The following is a 23,004-nucleotide window of genomic DNA, read 5'->3' on the forward strand; positions in this document are numbered from 1 at the left end:
TTCATGCAATGCCAGTTACACGGAAGATACTCAAGCAAAGTTCAATTTCATGTAAACTTGTGCCCCTCTTGTCTCCATGTGAATAGAGAAAGAGTACATTTGACTAGTCAACAAAAACGTAGTGTCATTGAAGCACTAGATATCATCCAATAGCAGAGACACAGGCATAGTTTACAGAAATACAGTTCTGACACTTCCACCACCTGCAGGCAGTAAGTAGTATATCAGGGTTTTTGTGATTTATATTTTAAATTTTGAACTTTGAAATGTAAAAAAGATTTCTGAATATTGGGAAGAGTTCACACTATGATTTGTGACATGACTTAATTTACCTTTTGCTCACTTTGACACATTTTGCTAATCGAGATTTATAGGTTGTTTTCAAGCAACAGTCATCTTTGAAACATGACACTGCCACAATTTTTCCATTTTTGTGAAATGGGGCCCTGTTTGAAGAAGAAAGGAAGGAGAGGGTCCAAACTACTTTTTTTGTTTTGTTTTTTGTTTTTGTTATAAAAGGAATTTTAAAAATTAGTTTTGAAGTTCTGTTTTTTATGTTAAACATCTGAACAACAAAAGTGAAATATGTTTACTGGTACAATAGTTAGCTCTAGACAAGTGAACATGTTTCCTGACAGCTAGCACTTAAGCTCATTTATCTGAGTCTTGAATGCTCAGAGTCTAATGCTCAGTTCAAAGTTATTAAGAAATGCCAATAAATTATAAATCATCATAAAAATAAAAGCAATCATAAAATTACTATATTGCGTGTTTCACTGGCATTAAAACACAAACACACACACACAAGTACACACTCAATAATTGCAAAACTAATTTATGGCAGCCATGGGGGAAATATGAATTATTTTATGTGTGCTGTACTCATTTCACGCCTGATGGATTCTCACCTTTAACCAGGAGATGCATGTCTTTCAATGCAGTTTCAGGCATGGGTATTCTAATAAAAGAATAATGAAAGCATTCTCTCTTTTTAATTGGACATTGTTAGAATGACATATCAATCGTGCTGCAGAGATGCCCTTTCCATGTATACTGTAATTGAAACGTTACTTATTTCCCCCACAGTCCCGCTTTACTAGAAACAGAGATTGCTTATGTGTTGCAGATCTGGACCGCCTGCATGGCTGCTTATTGCTGACTCTACTTTACTGAGCATCATATCATCACATTAGTTCATGTCTTATGTCGTCTTAGAAAAAAAATCTTGATCTTCATTTGATTTACGCCCTCTCTGTCTCATGGATCATAAATGCTTCCTGCTAGAATTTCCCTTTGTATTCTCATTACTGATATTAGCAATACTAATTCTACTGGTGATTCATCCACCTTCATAATATTTGTTTTCTGCAATTTTACAACCCAAAAGCTCTAATTTCCATTAGCATTTCTTACAATTATCCAAAAAATTCTGTTAATGTTCTTGGCAAGGGAATGAAAAGAAATCATACCCACTATGAAGCCCCAAAGCTAAAAAAACAACATAATGTGCATAGTACTGTATTGTAATAATTTCATTAGAAAAGAAAAAATAGTGAATTACGACCTGTGTTTAACCACTCAAAATTCCATTTCAGGTATTCATGGCATGAGGCTGACAAGCGAACTGAAGCTGAGCAAATAAAAACTGGCAGTCGCTGGATAAATGGCTGCATGTTTGGGTCATGATAAGGAAGAATTACATTTTTACACATCACTGAGGAGAGGAAAACAAAGCCTGGTGTGGGGTTAAAAGCTCTATAAACTGTTGGAAAGCAACCAAGCGCAAAAAAAAAGAAGAAGTATCATTCTCTCTTAGTGGTTTGAGTCTTTTCCTCAGTGGAAGATAAGTGATTTAGAGCTCGTCAAAATCACACAGTACAGCCCCCCAAAGCTCACATAATAAAAAGCATGATAGTGGTCCACAGGGTGGGTAAGGTACCATATCAATCTTTAGGGGAGGTTACGAATGGAGTGATCACAGAATCCGTTGTCATATCCAAAGACCTTCATTAATCATGACAAGGGGGATAATGCCTTTTCATTAAACTGTACAACTTCCACGTTTTCTGCATTGAATATGATCAACTTAAACACTTCGAGCTTTCTTGTATACTGATCCACACATCCATCTATGCATCCAGGAATTCTGACCCATGTCCATCCTTGAACTGCTCAATGTCAAACCTTTCTGAACACATGTATATTAAATGCATCTCTGGGAATCAAATTGGGAATTTATGAGCAAATCATAATGAAGAACTGCCAAAAAATGTAACTTCCTCAGACACTGTGGCAGCACTCAGACCAACTGCTTATATGGTAGTCGAGTACATTTTGTACAGCACATTTGCAGCCCAAAGTGCTTCATAATACAGGATGAAAAACAACATTTATGGTGCTGCAAGGATTGTTCTCCACCAACGGAAGAGTAAAAAAAACAGCCAGACTTTGCTGAATGGTTCAAATTAATAACAAGAAGTTATTTTTTATAAAGGAAGAATTGGAAGTAAATATTCTCATTATTTTTATTATGACAATGTGCTGCCCCATTTATGTTGTATTAATACTGCATGTAGTTGTACTTTGCCTTTTCTCCAATTACTTCTACTGTAAGATTTTGTCTTTCAATGCATCAGGTTATTCTCCAATGTGAGAATTTGCTTTTTTATTGTGAATTGAATGTATTTGGTCCTTGGACTGTTGGAATAATGTTTTATTGACCAATCAAGAAAATTATTGGCAGCTTAATAAATAATGTAAATAATTCTTAAACACAGCCCTACTGTACTTTATGTGTGTCACTGGTCAAAGATACAAATGCCTGAAAGACTAGATTTAGTCCAGCCACAGAGGACAAAGTCGGGGATCACGGCCTACTGTACATTATCTCAGCCAGTTGGCAGCGTGGCTCCTGAGAGTTTGCTCCCACTGGGTGTGAATAAGAAATCTAACAGCTAATGGCAACAGCCGCCCCATGGTATACTACTGACAGCAAACTAATGCCCACAAATACAGAGTGGAGCACAAGAACTGTCAACACCCCCACAAAGGCCCTGTGGGTATAAACTGGCAAAAAAAAGAAAGAAAGAAAGAAAGAAAGAAAGAAATAAAAATCACCCCCAGCTGGATTGATGGCTCTTATTTCGTTTTCCAGCACTTCTTAAACACACTTGAACCCTTTAGCACAAAGTTTGGATTTTCCTCTTCAGTGTTTCTCCCACGATAACTAAAATCATATTTATCACTGGTCAAGAGAAGCATATATATGGTGAGGGTATACACTGTTGAACATGCTGGTCACAACTCTCCCGAAGGAGATTATTTTTTATCATTCATCAAACCATTCAAGTGACCCCTCACTCCCTGTATGGAAGTGTCTTCGTTTTGTTTCTCCACTCATTTTACACTTCATTTGCCATCCCTCTATCTTTTTGAAAAGAAATATGTACTACAAAGTTAAAATGTTTGTATTTAAGTATTTGAAATCTTGAATCCTTCTGTGTGTACAGCATCTTTAAATTTATCATGGTGTAGACAAAAGTGCCCACGTCTGTGTTTTCCTTGTTTGACCACTAGAGGGCAAGCCACACCAATAGATTTTGGAAATACTGTAAATTGTAAATACAGTGATGGTAATTAATACATTTCCTACAATTACATGATTATTTGGTGATGATAAATGTTGGAGTGTTTTATCTGATCAAATTTTGAATTGTGTTAATTCTACTTTTCTAATACATTCAGGAAATTCCAACTAACAATTGTGCTTTTTATACAGAAGAAATCTGAAGTGACTAGAATCTATTAAACTATTATTTAACTAACAGCAAAGCTACAAAGACTACAAAGACCCAAACCCTGCAGGCACTGATGAGACAAGAAAGCTCTGAATAACTTTATTCACAGAGATGAGCAGTATCTCCAGCGTTCAGCACCCCCACTGTGCCGAATGAAGTTTGTCTCATCAGTATACAGGTTAAAAACCAACACTGAACACCTCAGCAAGGAACAGGAGCCCCGAGGGGGACAAATGTCAAAGTAAAAACAGAATACCTGTCAAACCATGAAACTATATTACATTTTTTACTTTGCAGTAAGGAAGTTCCTATCAATTAATCTTCTTTCAAACACTTTTTAAGATGCCATAAACCATAATTTACCACCATTATATACCAATACCAGTGACACAATATGATTTCCTTATGCTTTACTCTTACAAACTTCTTTGACTGATAAAGACTGCCACACGTTGAAAAACTTTTGGGAAAAAAATGGTAGCTAACATTGAGAAAGAGCAGCACATTCAAGACAATACTCAGAGCAAACAGGCATCGGCTTAATCTGTCTCCAGCAGCACAGTGGCACACATGGCAGAATGCGAGACCGTTATGATTTTCAATTTTGATGCAGTTATTTTTCAGCGTTGCTCTGCAGCACAGTTATTGTGTGACTGAATCACCACAATGTGAGCGAAGCACTTCAGCAGAAACTCCAGGTTCTTTCCCCGAGATCCCAGCAGAGGTGCATTAATCATCACAGTCTCCCCTCCTAAGTGAAGACAGAGCAACAGCTGGGGGAGAGGAGCTCGGCTTTAAACAGTACAGACTGCAGGAGGTTCAGCCATCACTTCTTGTTGTGCATTCTGACATCAATAGTAATGAGCACCTTGAAGCGTTGCCTGACTGCCTGAGCATGAATTGCTATCACACATGAGGCCAGGCACTGGAAAGGGGTTTTGTTTGTGTGTTGTTGTGTGTGCTAGTGACCATATGGGTGTGAGTGGGACCATGTACTCATAATGTACATCCTCATGCACTGCTGTGAATGTGCACCTTGGTTAGAACAGATATGAGTAATATGCAGAATAACAGGTAAGCCTAAATGACCTGGGCTGACAGGAACAATTAATCAGAACATTGTTGGTGCTCTTGGACGAAGCCGAGGCTCCATGCTGAGGTTACAGCTGCAAGGGCTGGGATCCAGTACACCTATACACAATGATCTTTAAATGATCTATGGCTGGCTGAACCACATTTATTTCCAGTGAAGAAGTGAGCGTCTGCATGAATTTTGGACAGTTAAAGGCTCAGTTCACCCATATTCTAAAAATACAGTTGAGGGCAGCAGGGCAGAAAGAACAAGCTATAAACAGTGACATGTTTATATGAATGCCTTTTAAGTTGATAAAACAATGTTTCTAGCAAGCAGTTACTTATTTGCATATACTGCAGAGACAGAGCAGCATTAGCATTCATTTAGAGTTGTGTTTGTCACTTTAATAACAATGTTTGTGAGTTCTTAGTGAACCAAAACAGTACAGTTGGAGACCCTAAAACCAACACAATAAGTTAAAATAAGTTTAAAACTCCATAGAGCTATAGGGAACTGCAGCTGTTTGATCTATTGTTGAAATAAAACAAATTATTCTCATTAAGTCTCTTTTGTATGTACAGTAAAACAAATTTAAACCACACCCTGTTAATTGCTGACCAATAAAAGGTTAACAAACAACTCCAATTAAGAGAAACTAGAATAAAACAGGGTAAATGATGTCTACTTAAACACAATGCTTCCAATGTATATCTCAGAGGGTAAATGTCCATGACCAGCAGACTAATGTAGCTGCTACACTGCAATTCTCTTCTCACATCCTGTTCAGGCAATTCAGTCATCACTAATCAAAGCAAATCTAATTAAACACAGACTCAAAACCGGGGACCTTTCCATTCTCCTCCATTCTCTTGCTCTTTTATACAATATTCTATCAGTGCTACCCACCTAGCCAGCTTTAATGCCTTACCTCCTCTACACTCACACACAATGCCAGGAGGTCTTTGCTTGCTGATCTGTGTAGGACAAGCAGAGGGGTGTCTGAAGTAATAAATGAACAAGATGAATGTGCGGGATATGTTCATTTGAGAGCTCTTGTCACTGAGGGTTTGTCGTCCGGCTGCACAAAGGGTGGAGCCGTCCTGCCTGATTTACTTTAGATTCAAACCGTGGCTAAATTGGAAATCGTGAATCACTCTGACACCATTGGCGCAAGATGGATTACTCCAGTTAAAGGCTGCCTTTTCTTTACTTTGGTTCTTTTTAAAGAAATCATACAAAAATTAATTTTTCTGACAGACGGCTGACCCGGGCAGTCAATGAAAGGAATAGCAAAGGGAAGCTAGCACTGAGGCACTACAAAGCTGGCTTTATCAGCACCGCACTATCCCAACCACATCCAAAAGCTCTCAGCAGCACAATGAGCCTGGCTGAATGTTTGATCAACTGTCTCAGGTTTAACAAGCCTTGCCAAACTGCACCTGCCTGGAGGAAAAAGATATGCCTTTGAGCAGGGCAATGCCTCCCTCAAGATGTTAAGGAAATAAGCGTTTGATGTTCACAATATCCAATCTGCACTAATCTCATCCAATCGTGGGCACTTGGATTCTCAGCAAGATTCGAGATTTGCATTACTTAACAATAGCTTTCTGGATGACAATAACGCCTTCCAAAGTAATCTAGTCATAAATTACAAAACAATACACTCAACCGCAATCTCCTATAGGCTAAATGGAGCTTATAAAGATTGAATTCAATAAAATACCATATAAGTATCCTCCATGCCAAGGGTGATACAACTTTTTCATAATGCACTTGGAATCTCTCCCATATATAAAGTCATGGAGAGCTCACGTGTACCAAGGTGTGAATTCATGTCTGTGTGCTGCTGTATCTTTCTGTCTTTTAGTCTGAGCTTGAATGTGTGTGTGTGTGTGTGTGTGTGTGTGTGTGTGTGTGTGTGTGTGTGTGTGTGTGTGTGTGTGTGTGTGTGTGTGTGTGTGTGTGTGTGTGTGTGTGTGTGTGTGTGTGTGTGTGTGTGTGCGTGCGTGTGTGTGTGTGTGCGTGCGTGGGTGGTTGGGTGTGTGGGTGGGGTTGTGTGTGTATGTGTGTGTTTGTAAACAACCCTTTGTGTACGGGGTTAATGGCACGGTCGAGTTGGGATCACACTGTGTGGAGCTGTTTAATGGCATATACAGAGTTGAGTTCCAGAGAGTGGAGAAAGTAATCAGGGCCAGTTGCCAAGCGGTTGCCTCCTTCGAGGGCCCACACCACTGGTCCCAGGTGTCTGCAAGGCCTGATATTACTGCAGGGCAATGAGCTGCAGCCAGCAACGATGAGTTGGAGGCAAACACGCACACAAACACACACATTACACACACATATACACACGCACACACACACACACACACACACACTACATAGGACTTCACAGCTTAACCACCGTCCTATTCAAGTTATAGTCATCTGCAGACCAACATCTTCCATAATCTTCCTTATGAGAGCAGCGTTCATTGAGTCGGATAAAATGAAGCAAGGATGACATCTAGTGGCCGAATAATAGGACAAACAGATTTGAGCTGCTGTTAACATTATGTGGGGAATATACAGACTACTACTACTATTTACTGAGAAAAAAACAGTACAGTATGATCTTGCACAAACCAACCCGATTTTAAAAAGTAATGTAAAGTATAATAAATAATAGAATAAAGAATTTACATGAATTGTATATATTGTACATTTATGCATTTGATTATTTAAATGATGAAATACTATTTAAGTTTTTGCTTATTAAGTCTCAAATTACCACCACTGTACACATTTTATGTATCATATTTTCACTTTATTTTATCTTATGTTTAGTAATTATCTATTATCAAGTCGTTTTTATGTTCCATGTTATGTAGATGTACATGTGTTACATGTTCATTTCATATCTTTTTCTTTTTGAAGCACTTGGTGCATGTAGTTAGTTCTGTTGTAAAGCACTTTGACATACAGTTATTATTTTTTTGTATGAATGATGCTTTACAAATAAATTATTAGAGAATGCTCTCAAATAAAGCATTTCATTTGTTGTGTTCCCTGAGTACAACTGAATGTTTTAAAAGGCGAAGTTGTGGTTGTATTGCTGTACAGATTGTAAACCTCTCTGAGGCAAATTTGTGATTTGTGATATTGGGCTATACAAAAAAATAAGTAGAATGTGTGTGACTAAATGATGGTTTATTCTTCAATATTATATATATATATTTAATATGTATTATCTAGATGCTAATTGTGGTTAGCAGTTAGTTTGCTCTATCAAACATCATGAAGACATTGTATTAGGTCAAAACAAATCTGACTAAATAGAAAAATAAGTGAAAGATTGGAGCGTTTTACTCCAAACAACTAGAGGGCGTCTTATCCCAGAAAATTCTATTAGTACAATGATAGTATATTATAATAATATAAAATAATATATAATAATATAGTAGGCTATTTATCTCTGAACTAATGAATGATTCCTCACGTCAGTCTCCTCGTTGGATTATAAAAATATATAACCTTTGTTAACAACCTTAAAACAACAACAACAACAAAGATAAAATAGATGGCTTAAAATTCTGTTGTACAAAAATCCAAAACATAGGTTAGTAAAAGGGACAAATGCCAGCCTGAACAGTATAAAGGCCACAAAGTGAAAAGACAGCTTTGTTACTACATGTTGAGCACGTGCTGAGTTATGGGTGGGCGTCTTTTGACCTTGGGGGACACTTTCCTTTATCTTAATGTAGCCTACCTAATGTTAGGCTATATGATTTTAATACACTTTTCTGTCACTTTGTTTTCATGTAAATAATCTAATTTAGTTCTAATTTAGTAATTTCCTTGAAGCACTTTAAGGTCAACATTTCTGACAACAAAAGTGTCATTGCTTTAATTGCCTTTGTAATTATTAACATCAAACAACCCCAATAAAGAATGTGTTTGTTTTTTTTTCCTTTACTACATGTGACTGTCTGACAGGCAGAGGAAAATGAACACCTTATCTTATCTCGCATATATGCAAATGTTTCATGGCTCTGCATGCCTCTGTCTGGAGGAAGAGAAAAGGGAAGAAATCATTTGTCAAGAGGGAGGCGCTATGAAGTCGAAACTGTGTCAAAGTTACTGTACTTGGAAACATTAACAGGAGTGAAGTGACTGCTGACATATGGAACAAGAGTGGAAAGAGACTCACAGTGAAGGTAAGTTCTCCTCTGTAGTGAGATTTGTCGACGAGAAATGGGCTGTAACTTAACCTGGCCGCCGGTTTGTAGTAGAAACTAGTTTGTCACCAGCACCAGGTAGCTGTAATCACTCGGTGTGTTTTCGGAAATAAATTAAATCTTATCATAAGCATACAGTCAGTCTATTGTGTGCATACACCGCGCTATTTGTGCGTAAAGCAGCTTAGCGGTTCTTCCTGTTATGTTCAGCTTGCTTTATTTAACTAACAGAGGCTGTCAGAAAAGCTGACTAGGCGATCAGACTCATGTATATCTGGAGGACAGGCCAGTGGCTACTAAGCGTGGTGGGCGAGTTATTTGCATTTGATTTTGACCGCAGATGATTAAACACGTTTGACAGACCAGCATCAGGCAGTTACAACTATTACTCACAATGAAACTAAAGTTAATGGATGGATTTGTAGATTTAACAGATCCATAAAATAATAAAATATACCCCAAAACATGGAAAATGGCAACTGACAATTCTGACAAGCGTGTTAAGAGGGAATAAAAAGTATATAATGTATTCAAGAGCTTAAAGTTAATTAAATTCGACTCTGTACTATGTACTGTATGATAATCCTTTAACCTGTTTACAACCATTGAATGGAATAGTAATTTTTATTCTTACCACTAAGTGTTAAATAAGTTTATTGGCTAAATAATGCAGAAATGTGTAAAACAAAATTATATGCAAATATGTAAAAGACATCTAGAATCTTTATATATTTGAACAAAACATCTTGGATTTGAATATTTAGCTTCAATGATCAGTTGGAACAAGTCAGGTCATAATAAACACTGTGTGATTCAGTTGGAAGTGAATAAGTACATTATTTAAGCTATTTAAGAGGATGAAAAAAACATTAGACATTATAGTGAATAAACATGTTTTTCTAATTAAATATGATTTTCCTTCAGTCACTCCATGAATATCATCCAGAGGCAGATGTAATATATGCTGCTGAAAAGAGGCCCAGATGCTCAAGGATGGATCAGGCACTCTCCGACCAGAGCTCAACTTCAGACCAGCTGGAACCAGACAGTGAGGAGTTCCAGCAAAGAGTGGACTTCTTCAGGAAGCTGGGTTACACCACCACAGAGGTGAAGGCTGCTCTGAGGAAATTAGGCCTGAGCACAGACACCAACTCGATGCTTGGAGAGCTGGTAAGGAGCAGGACCATCACAGCACCTTTCATATCCAACACTGACAATAATGAGAGAAGCGCAGGCCCAAAAGACTCTCTACTGCCTGCAAGTTGGGCCACTGGACCTCTCAGAATCATCACACCACATCTTGGGGACAAGAAGAATACAGAGACAGAGTTGAGGCCTGTTGTTATTGATGGTAGCAATGTTGCCATGAGGTGAGCATTAATGACACATATATTGTGAACTTGTGTAATGGTCTTAATCATTTTTACAGCTGCTATGCTTTAATAATGTCCATCTGTGTGATCCAGTGAGCTATTCCAACGCCTGTAAAGAAAATCTATTGCATGCAGAGACATGGCAATGAAACCTTGTGTTGTCTAACAGGAGAGAGCAAACAGCTGTAAAATAACATGTTTTAAGACAACATCACTCATTGCAATGTAGGCTTGACCCTGACGTTTTTATTTTCCTACACTTGATTTGTCTGAGAGGCGTTCACCACCCTGCCTGTGCATGTTTTTGTAAAGGTCACTGCTACAATATGCAAATTCTAGACACATACTACAAAAATCTCCGCCTCTCAATGGATATGAAGTTGACTTCCTGAAGCACACACAAAGTAATAGCTAGAGGTAAAGATCACACAGAGATATCAGGCATGTGTTTACACAGATCAGGTAACTTTTGTCTACACCTCTCTGTCAAATTATTTATTGTCATTTATACTCATATTCCCTCACCTGTTTGTTTTTATAGCCACGGCAATAAGGAAGTATTCTCATGCCGAGGCATCCAGCTGGCAGTGAACTTCTTCCTGGACAGAGGTCATAAAGCCATAACTGTGTTTGTTCCTAAATGGCGCACGGAGCAGCCCAGACCTGATGCCCCTATAACAGGTGAGAGTACAAGAATTGTACAACCAAAGCAGATGAGGCAGAGAAGTCAAACAGCTGGCATTGTTTAATATAGAATTGAAATAAACTACTAACAACACTGCTCTGGACATCATAGTAGCATTAATAGTTTAACAAAAGAAGGAATGTCTTTATACTTTCAAAGAATTCAGTCAATCCCTTAACTACGCAACTAGCATTGGGGAGGTGAATGCCAGCATAGCTAACATGACATCAGTGATTTGTGGTTCAGCTTCAATGAAATATGCTTCTCACAGAGAAAAGATATTGACGTGCCTGACGCTCACGGTGTTTCCCAGTCAATATGGAAGCACTGAAATCTGTCTTGGATTTTTCATGACTTGGTAAAATTACTCAGAAATGTTTTTACTTCTATTTTTGTCTGATTTTAGCATTTGTCACTGTTGCACTTAGTTGGATAGTTTGGGGAAATCCACTTATTTGCTTTCTGAGCGGAGAGTTAGATAAGAATCAATAATACTCTCACATGTGGCTGATAAATATTCCACCAGCTGGTTAGCTTGGCTCAGCACAAAGACAGGAAACAGGGGGAGGCTACTGGCCTAGTCATGTCAAAAGTAACAAAATTCACCTACCAGCTCCTCTAAAGCTCACAAAATATTATTTTATACCACATTTATTCTCATTCTTCTTTCAGTTTCTTGGCTGGATTAAACAAATGAGATTTAATATGTTGTGGTAGTAAGGTGGCAGATGGATTTTGTTACCATTAAACAGAGTCTATCAAACTTTTCAGCTAATTCTTTGCCAGAAGGCAAATAAGCATGTTTGCCAAATGTTAAACTAATCCTTTAATTATTCCTTTAATTGTGTTGCCCTCTGAAGTTCCTTTTACCAAGAAATGTGAACATGATTACCACTTAAATCTCCTCCAACACTGCAGCTGTATGCATATTCCTGTACCTGTGATTCATTTCCACAGAAACCATGAGATAATGTTTCAGTGTTGTCGGAGGTCAAACTGCTGAACTCTTGCCAAAGATATGAGGCAACGCATTTAAGATTGTGAAATCGAGGTTTATCCAAGTGGTAGTTTTTGTATGAGGCCAAGACAACATCAAGTGTGATCATATGAGATGAAATTAGTGCATTTTCTAGTGGTGGTACACAGCTGAGCAGCTGAGTCACTATTATCTCTGATAATTCCAATAATAACTATGTAATGATGGGTGGACTGCCCTTTTTAAACTGATTCATCATCATCTATGGCTCTATTGATTTAGTAACTCCCTAGTCTGGGTGGAGTAATCCAAACGTCTATTTTTAATCTGTGAACAAGGAAGTAAAAATCAGCCTGTAGTCAATCCTGGGAAAGCCCCATCAGGAAGTAGAGCTGTGTTTTTTTAAGCGCACGGTAGTTTACTAAATTCAGTCAGTTGTCGACAACCAGCGAAGAGGTTAAGTCACCCTGAAAAAAAGGAAGCACTTAGTTTGAAAAGAGCGCAAAGTGTTTGACTGTGTTATCTGTAAATCAGTAGTTCAGCATGTCTGGCTTTCATGTAACGTGGCCTCTTGTTCACAGATTTCTTGCTTCATTTTGTTTTACTTCTAATTTGTGTAAAAAACATACATGTTCTATGTGTGTGTACTGTTTTCTCTCATTCTTTTTGTTGGTGGAGTAATATGATATCATGCACATAGAAAGGATGTTTCTACTGTACAGGTTATGCAATCCCTTGTATGTATGTCATCTTTTGTTATGATTTATTACTGGGGCTTTGTAAAATACTGTAAAATGCATTTTTATTAATTTTGTGAGGTTTGTAACTTGAACATGCCGATGACCGATGTATGTAATGTTACATAACAAAGCTACTCACTTTGTATACAATTTTTAATTTGACATGCAACAGTTAAATACTTTGAAAAAGTTTTAAATACAGTGTAAGAGGGTAATAAAGTATCTCCTTTGCAGTATCTTTCCATTATCTCCTCACAGCATCCTGACTCATGATTGTTTGCACTTTCAGATCAACACATCTTAACTGAGCTTGAGAAAAGGAAAATAGTGGTCTTCACTCCATCACGCCGTGTTGGGGGGAAGCGAGTGGTTTGCTATGATGACCGTTTTATCGTCAAGTGGGCATATGAGTCAGAAGGTGTGATTGTATCAAACGACACCTACCGTGACCTGCAAGGAGAAAGGCCTGAGTGGAAGAAATGCATCGAAGAGAGGCTCCTCATGTACTCCTTTGTGAATGACAAGTAAGCAATTAGCCTCTTTCTCTGCCTGAGTCTGTGTGGTTTCACATTTTTCTTCCGTGAATGCTGCTTAATGCAGTTCCAGAGAGCATATTGCTGTAGCGTCTTCAGAGAAGCATAGTTCAGCCCCCAGCTGATTTGTCACACTTAAATGACGGTGTCAACCGTAAGTCATTTCTTTTCTTTTTTTTATTATTTGACCAGATTCATGCCCCCTGATGATCCTCTGGGACGTCATGGACCCAGTCTTGACAACTTCCTTAGGAAAAAGCCTCTGCCTACAGAGCAAAAGAGACAGCTCTGTCCATATGGTAAGATATGATTAGCACAGGGCTCAAGAAGAGGATCTCTTCTACTACATATTTTATACTGCAGATGCAAAACCAGGCTTTTCACACTTTTTAGGTTTTGACATGGAAGGAATGCAGTTCCCAAATAAGATGACCTATGATATTATTGTGTTTCTCCATTTTTGTTTTCCTCAGACAAAAAGTGCACTTATGGCATCAAGTGTAAGTTCTACCATCCAGAGCGGGCAAACCAGTCCTACCTGTCCTTGGCTGATGAATTGAGAGAGAAAGCTCAGATTTCTACTATAAATGATGAAATATTATCACCCAAACAGCTTCAGTCTGATTCTGGGCCTGGTTACACCTGTCCCTATCCTCAAGAATCTAACATGGAGCACATAAAAGACCAACATATTTCTTCACATCCCAATCAGGTTAGTGAAAATAAACTGCTGTACTGGGATGATCCTAGAAACAGTCCAAATCATATACGGTGCTCTGTAATAGGAGGCCAGTGTCAGAAAGAGTGGCCCCAGCTGCACTCAGTGCCCAATCATTACTATGCCAACATCTCTCACGAGTACTTGGATTCTGGCCTTGGCTCTTATGAGAGCCAGTACTCTGATGTTCCGCATTGCCTCAGCAACTCCCACAGGCTCAGGCCCCAGCAGCAAAGTGCCCTCGCTGGATCCAGACATGCCTCAGTGCATTTAGAGAAAAATAACACCAGCCAGTCCTGCAGGTGTTGCTCCCAGGTAGCACCCCCAACAGCTCACCAGCACGATCGTAGAAGCATGGACTCCAAGGGCCAGCTCAAATACGACACCTACCCTCCTCACATGCTCCCACCTGGTGTACCACATCAACACAGCCTTCCCAGTAATTTTCAGTATAATGGAGGTCCTCATCATCAGCAAAATTACTGGTCTGATCCCTTTCAGGGGCTGCACCATGCCAGGCCATGTAGTCTCCCCACAGTCCATTCCTCAAACCCCAACAACTCTGGCTGTTCATATAAGGGCCAGCAGTACCATTCCTGGGGCCAAAAACAGCCGCCTAATGTGGCATTTAACCAACAAAGGTTGGAACTCCGCAAGAAACTGCAAGCCATCTTCAACCCACATGAGGTGGATACAGTTATGGAAATGTTCCCACATCTGATGGACGCTGAGAAACTGGCTGCTGAGATCTTAAACCTGAAGGTTCATAGAGGGATATTCTGATCTTCTTTAGTCATATTTAACATGATATTGGTGTTTATCTCATTTACATGTTGAGCCTTTCCGGCAAAGAGAGAATATCTTGGGAAGTGTCTATAGTGTCTATAGTTTAGTGATTTCAAAGTTAATTGCAAAGATGTTGTGTTTTGTGAAATGTGTCATTATGGAAGTGTAATTTGCCTTCCCTGTAAAGAACAGTTTAGTTCATCGGTTCTGACTTTAATGCATTTCTATGACATTGTAGTCAAATGTAACCTTGTCATCCACATTTTGGATGAAAAGTGCCTCTAGACCAATAATACTATAGCTATGATTGAGTTTCTAGAGTTTTGACTGTTGATACATATTGTGTCTGTATTCATTTTTATATCCAGAAATAAGTTCTCATGCAACCAGCAATTGTTGTACAAAGTATTACTTTTTCTTTTACTTTCACTGTAGTTCTCCAGAACAGCCCATTGTTCGAGTTCATCTCGAAGGTGAAAAAAACAGCATATATTTCTACATACTGAAGCTATCCAGTGCATTCAGTTGGTGTAATCAAGCAGAGGATCCCGTCCTCCTCTTGGTATTTACTGTAAATTCTTATTTAACAAGGAAACTGAATTTGCTCGTGTGTCATCATATTTTCCCCATAAATCAGTATCAGTTTCGGAATAAGTGTTGCTGTAACTTTACACATGTATTTGGTTTACTATGTGATTGAAAATGCTGTAAAAATGTGAAATTTAGTTCTCATGAAAATGCAGATTTATGTTCTCTACCATACCACTTACAGTACAAGATCAACTTTTATTGTGGACATGTCAATAACAAATGTAAATAAAATCCTCCAGAATGTAACTTACAGCATGCACAGATCTATTTACTGCCAAAAAACCCCAAGGGAACGTTCTACTCTGCAGCTCATGTTGCAGGTAAATAAACCAGAGTCTCATTTTGTTTTTGCAGTGTGTGAGAGAAAAGGTCAACCTGGGTGTGATTTGTATGCATGTGTGTGCATGTAATATGTCTGTATGTGTGACTGCATGAATGCTCAAGTGACATTTGAACATTTAATGGAGTGACAGTTTGATAACAAAACCTAATTTCCAAAACAATGTTTAAATTAACCACATATTTTAGTACATTGATGGAAAGGAAAACAACATAACTTCCTTCTACAACCCTCTTCCTGGAATTAAACCACCAACATCAATCCTGGACTGAACTGAGACTACTATGAAACCCGACACATATTCGACCACTGCTGGCTCTACTTCCCTCACCCTATGACAATGCTGTGATCTGTACTTTTAGCCATTACTTACTGACTGTACAGTATAATGCAAGTTGAGTTGCAGATAATATCGAACACGTTTCTTCTTTGTCGTATCTAAGGTGTTATGTCTACTTTTCACTTACCTGTTTTGAGTATTTCAGAAATGTGATCTATGCATACACAACAATGCACACTAGAGGAAGCCGGATTAGCAGTTGTGTAATCGAGACACACATTCACACAGTCATTACCTGCAGGAGTGAGTAACTAACTCAGGCTGAATAATTAGGGATTACAATTTCCTGACATTAGAATACCTTGGAATTTAAAACAATTGGTGAGATGAAAGGAGGTGTAAGGAGTAAGTAAATTAAAGGTTTATGGTTTTGCTAAATGTATCACTGGTCACAGCACTTCCGCATTTGGACAGCATTTTAGGAACTATGAGGCTACTGTGGCTCTTCATGATAATTTGTCGACCACAGCTGGTAATACTGCTGTTGATTTACGATTGCAAAGACATTTTGTCAGGGAAAGGGCAAGACAGAGCCCATCATAACTTGACATTTGGCTCATGACATGTTTGACAGATGTAAAACATGAGGATGTCTTAAAATCAGTTCGACACACTTTATTTTTGCTGGACGCAAAAACCCTTCAGGCAAAGATAATTCTGTCACTCAAGGCAAAGAAAAATGTTCTGAGTGCTCAACAGGTTTTTTTAGTTTCTGCAAGTTTTTTTGCCATTATGGCTGTTTTGACCTTGTACCTAAAATGCCTTATACTTATTCTACTTTAAGACTTGTAAATCATCCAATTTAGAAAAAGAACATCACTTGAACAGCAACAATAAAATTGTCTCCACACATTGTCTTCTGCAATGTGAGAATGTAATCGAATTGGAGCTATGTTTGTTGAAATCATATTTTATTGTCAATAACACTTAGTTTTATGTCTCTGCACAGACAAGACACTCATGACATACTTTTTAATCATTTTTATGTATGTACTTTGACACAAAGTGATGAAGATCACTGTAAAAGGTATCCGATCTATGACTATAGTACTGATTTGCAGTCAGCTGGTCCTCTGTTCAGTGCATCCAATCGAGCAGCTCTACATGATCTGGTCTGTATTTTTGTCATTCCCAGGCCATCAGTAGTTTGTTGAATGGTACAAAGGCACCATAGCCAGGCTTGCTGCACAGAAGAGAAACAGACATGACAAGAAATTAAAATCAATTCCTCCTAAAAAAAAAAGTGTACATGATTACAAATGCTGGTTGGTTCATGTTCCTTTTGTACTTCCCTGCTTGAAGAAAAGACTACACTGAAGCTCTGTTTCCTACAATTTGTCATGGGTGCAGATACAAGAGTTAACATTTCATGCCTTAGGTGTATGGCCTCAGCCTGAGATTTGCATAGTATGCTCAGCCACGAAGTGCACAGGGTTCACTGGAGCATGTCTGGAGGCTGTCAAATACATAGAGACCACAGTTTGATGCCTTCATTCAGAAACTACAATGTCATTTTATGTGATTAACCCAAGCATTGGGAATCATACAGATTGATTGGAGAGACCATACATAGCTGCAGTAAGATTAAAAGTGAATGTGTTAATGTATTGTGTAAATCTGCAATGTGATATAGGATTGGAAGTAACTTGTGAAAAATGTGCTCTGAAAACACATTTTAAAAGTTCCTAAAAAAGTAACTGAATTGCATTTCAAAGAAGTGAGGTTATTGCATTAAAGCACCATTAAAGATTGTGTAAAGTGAATTCACTTTGAAGCCTAGTTTCATATATTTGGCGATTTTTTGAATCATTCAAATTTGGCAGGGTGGTTAACAACACACTTTTCTGTGGTATGTCAAACTCAGAACACATATATTATTTATTCTTACTTTACACTGACTTTAAGTGATTTACAGTGGATGCAATCCCAGTGCCACACCAAATGCCAAGTTATATACTGACCAATAAGAAGCAGTGGTGGAATGTAAATAAGTAGGCTACATTTACTCAAGTAGGCTACTGTACAAAAGCACAATTTTGAGGTATTGTTGACCTTACTTGAGTGTTTCTGTACTAGTATGAATTTAGATCTGTTTATCAGAGATCTGTTATCATGCTGACATTAAAACATATTTTTCTGTTGATAAATCCACATGAAATCCTCAAGCCAAGCCAACAAAACATGGCAAACACTTTTTACAGTGTACACAGTAGATATAGTAAATATAACACTGACTGGGTATATTTGACTATTACTTAGTAAAAGATCTCAGTACTTCTCCCCCCACTGTTAGGAAGCGTTATTCACACAATAAATAATGTGAGATCAGTTACCATTCAAAGTAGCTGTTTCCTCTGTAGCTGCCATTATGCAATCCATGATCAGGTGCCTGCAGCTCCACCCCAAGCTGGAGATCTGACTCCCCCTGCAGGTGGCCCAAGAAACGAATTGTTCCAGTGCTGATCCGTCCAGATGGCAGCATTATCCTAACCCTGTGACCCAGTTGCAGGTCCATGGGGGAGTGGGGGACAAAAACTCTGTGATGCCCTTGGGAGGTGGTCCTCCATGATCTCATACTGGGAGAAAAGAGGGTTCAGTCAGACAGTAATACCACTGGTGGAAGAAGTACTGAAATATTGCTGAAGTAAAAGTACTTAGCAATACCACAATGACAAAATACTCTATTACAAGTAAAATTTCATTTTTTCATTTTATTACATTTAAAATCAAACTTCAGTACATAGGTATTGCCAGCAAAATGTATTGAAAGTATCAAAGTTAGAGTGTGAATTATGCTTCTGCCAATTTAAAGTTTAAACTTAAATATTTGAATGAAATGGCAATAATGATTTATAGACATGTACATTTAAGCAGCATTTTAATGACAATATGGAGCTAATCTTATCAATTTATACTATTGGGTACTCTAATTTGATAATCATATGTTTCTGTACAAAATATTGATCTGGAAAGTGACTATAGCTGTGAGAGACAGGGAATGTTATTCCCTTTAGAACATAGAGGAGTATAAATAAAAAGTAGCTTTAAATGAAAATACTAAGTACCTCAATATTGTAAAGGTAAAGTTGACCCCAAAATCAAAAATACATAGTTTTCCTCTTACCTGTAGTGCTATTTATCCGTTGTTTTGGTATGAGTTGCAGAGTTTTGGAGATATCAGCAGTAGAAATGTCTGACTTCTCTCAAATATAGTGTAACTGGATGGCACTCGGCTTGTTGTGCTCAAAGCACCAAAAAACAATATTTGAAAAAAATCAACAGTAATGTCTCTTTCCAGAAATCATGACCCAGTTACTCAAAATAATCCACAGACTTCGATGTGACCAGTTTCATGTAGGAACTATTTTCTTTCTAATGAACTACATCCTCCAATCATGAGTAACACACTTCCTTCTGCTTGATGAGACGATTGGCAGGTGGCAATTTCTGGAAGGAGACATTGCTTTTGAGGTTTTTTTACCACTTCAAGCACCACAAGCCAAGTGCCATCCAGTCCCATTGCTCTCGTGAAAAGGCAGACATCTCTCCAGCTGATATCCCCCAAACTCCCACCACATAGATATAAAGCACTACAGGTAAGAGGTAAAATATGTATTTTTGATTTTGAGGTGAATTGTCCCTTTAAGTACAGTACTTGGGTAAATATTCTCAGTTGAGTAACACAACAAACATACTTCTGCTATTTTATGATACTTAAACAGGGAGCACTAGAAAGATCTGTGATATCAAATCATATATAGAGTGTTTTACATACTTTTACAAAAAACTTTAAATAAGAGCTGTTTACTAAATCTGTAAATCACCAGGAATTATGAGCTGCACCTTGTGGCTGAAGATGAGGAGGAGGAAGGTCTTGAGCTCAGTGCCGATGACAGGGATAATTGGCTGCCTGACAAACTGCTCGCATAAGTGTCCCCTCTCGACGACACAACAGACCCTCTGTGGTGGTACATCAGTCGTGAGAGACTGCGTGCTAATTTTAGCATAAAGATGGACATCATTATTCAATTCATTCAAAATTCATGTTTGTATTTCTTTTTAAGTATTGATAATATTTAAATGAGTGCGTGTGACATTTACTTGAGCACTCCTGATACACTTCTCCATTGTCCACTCCTGACTCTCCTTGGTCATTATAGCTGCCCACTTTCATTAATACTCCAGCCTCAGAGGCAATCTGATGGAAAAAGAAACAGGTTGTCATTATTGTGGTCATACACTCAACATCAAACACACCTACACACACTCACAAACACACCTGATTGCATAGCTCTTCCTGTTTTCTTTGCATCTCTGCAAACCTCCGTTCCCATGATGCTCTGTCACACGCAATCCTGGTCTTGAGCGACAGTATGTCTTTCTCAGTTTTGGTCAGTCTTTTATGAAGGGCGGTTGTACGGTCAGGGCTACCAGGTATGGCTGCAATCACTTTACTTTCAGTACCTGACACACAAAGTCAAATAAGGCCATTAGATCGTAACTGTAAAGTAGACTTAGACAGGTAAGGCCACATTAGCCTGTTGTTGATTTAATAATTACGGATAATAAAGATAATTTACTCAGCAATAGCAGTTGATTTGGAGGCATATTTTAAGGTCATTTGTAATTTCCACCCACAAAAAAAACCCCAAATGGTCAATGCCCAATAAAGGCCTGTGGAGCCAGAACACACCAGTCTCTCCCACTATATTAAAGCCAGATGAATATCCTATTATTTGTCAATGTTTGTAATTGATTAAATTAGTTCCTTACAAACTGGTTGTTTGAGAGGGCGGACTCTTTCCTCTGTAATGTGTCGTTCCCGTGGCAAGAATTTGATTGCATTGTATGGGCATATCTGCAATGCATAAAAAAGGAAAAAAATAAATAGCCATCAATATCATCCCTTATCAAAACACTGAAGATCCCAAATCCTGGTTTCAATACAGATTTCACAGATAACTGATCACACTCTCACCCAAAGGAACCTGCAGGTGCACAGTATCCCCTTGAACGTCCATGTAAACACAGTCCACAGGATGTATGTCGTCATGTTGAAGCATGTTCACCTCACACTGTGGTATTCTGACTGGGGAAATAATGAGTTGCATAGTGTTACAGTGACTGATTCTTATACTGAAAGAACTGTGGAGGGCTTTCAGGTCATGACAGAAATACACACACACACACAAAACATATAAGTTTACTGGTTGAAACAGCACAGACAGAGCTGGAAACTGACCTTTGCCAGAAGCTCGGCTGAAGGATGGGAAGAAACAATCCCAGAAGAGGTCATAAGGAAACTGTAGCTCCCATTTCGACTAAATGGGCCTCTGTCCTAGTCCACTGTGAATGCTAACATAGCGCACAAGGCTCAGTGACCTGTTGCTATGCACCAAGTGTGTGTGAGCAGTGCTGCTGACGACTGCTGGGTAGGTAAATCTTGTCTAATCTTCTTAGTCATGCAGTCACACAGTCCAGTTGCATCCAGGCTGCTTAATTTGGTCTACTGAGCCTCACCTATGGACAATGTGAATAAGCCTCCACATGAAATGCAAGTGTTGGAGGAAGGAGGCTTCGGTGCCAGCATGTTTGTTGTTTTGTTTGTTTTTTTAGAGCACATAAAAAAAGGAATTGATTTGAAATGAAACAACTAAATTCAAATACTGTCTTTGAGCTGGACATTTAAATTAATGATTTCTTACCCCTAAAATGTATTTCATATTTTATTTAAATTCACATCATGTGGTACTACAAAATCACATATTTTCTATTTGCTTGCTCCAACTCTTCAGTAATGTTAGGGAAATATTGCAACACAGGGGACTTCAGACTTTTTTGATTTTCCATGATGACACCTCAGCGATTTATAAGAACACTTGTCACACAGTAACGGCCAAATACAACAAAACAAAGAAGAAAATGATAACATGATTTATTGAACATGAAGACTGAGGTAGTGGTGGTGTACATAGCAGAATCAAAGAGGTTACGTGTGTTGAAGGGTGTTTACAACTTTAATGCATGAACCGTGTAGAAACTGCAGTCCTTTTAATGCAAAGTTCCCCAATTTTCTGGACAATATTTCTAGACATACAGACAAGGAAAGCAAGGAGTTTTAAGGCCTGGCAGAGCATCACAAGTGAAGAAGTGTGTACTGATGTCTCTAGGTTGTAGACTTCAGTCTGACTGAATTTGCCACAAATTGAAATAAAAAAAACTTCTTGAATTTGTCCAACAAAATCAGGGTACTTTATAAACACAAAAGGAGCTAGTTTGTATTAGTCCTTATCTGATGTACTGTATGTCGTTGTAAATGGTGACAATGCCAATAAAGATCTATTCTATTCTATTCTATTCTATTCTATTCTATTCAGTGTCAATCATCAAATAGGGAAGTTGGAAGTTGAATATCATACTGAAACATACAATGAGTGACTGTCTTTCCACATTCAACTCATGATATATTTAGACTGAAGAGCCCTTGTTATGCATTGTTAATTGTGTATTGACCTTTGTTGAATATTTTATATTAAGAGAAACCAACCAGGCAATGCAAATCTTCATTCATAGTCCCATCCATCCATCACAGGATGGACGGATGCTGGATTAGTTTCCTGAAAATGTTTTGAATATCTACAGAACAAAACAGTGGCATTGGTTGATGATTTACATCGTTTTTGTACATTTGTAGTTTATATTTCATAAGTAAAATTTGAAAAGTGAGATTACCCCTTTCATGCGTGAAGGGGGAACCTATGGTGGCTGCAGAAAATGTGAAAGGCCCTATTTAGAGCCAGTGTTTGGTTTGGCTGTTCTGGGCTATTGTACAAACA

The 23,004-nt window shown here is 38.3% G+C and overlaps 1 protein-coding gene across 1 annotated transcript in view; it reads left to right on the forward strand.

Annotated features, from left to right (window-relative positions):
- Positions 1-15,435, forward strand: part of LOC128366227 (endoribonuclease ZC3H12A) — a 63,258-nt gene extending 47,823 nt beyond the window's left edge. Inside the window, exons 5-10 of the mRNA XM_053326910.1 lie at positions 8,969-9,065; positions 10,011-10,456; positions 11,001-11,140; positions 13,150-13,384; positions 13,586-13,692; positions 13,867-15,435. Coding sequence (XP_053182885.1) covers positions 8,969-9,065; positions 10,011-10,456; positions 11,001-11,140; positions 13,150-13,384; positions 13,586-13,692; positions 13,867-14,894 — 2,053 coding nt within the window. The 3' untranslated portion in view covers positions 14,895-15,435. The remainder of the gene's footprint in view (positions 1-8,968; positions 9,066-10,010; positions 10,457-11,000; positions 11,141-13,149; positions 13,385-13,585; positions 13,693-13,866) is intronic.
- The last annotated feature ends 7,569 nt before the right edge of the window (positions 15,436-23,004 follow it).

The sequence above is a fragment of the Scomber japonicus genome, chromosome 10 (assembly GCF_027409825.1).
Source record: "Scomber japonicus isolate fScoJap1 chromosome 10, fScoJap1.pri, whole genome shotgun sequence".
NCBI lineage: Eukaryota > Metazoa > Chordata > Actinopteri > Scombriformes > Scombridae > Scomber > Scomber japonicus.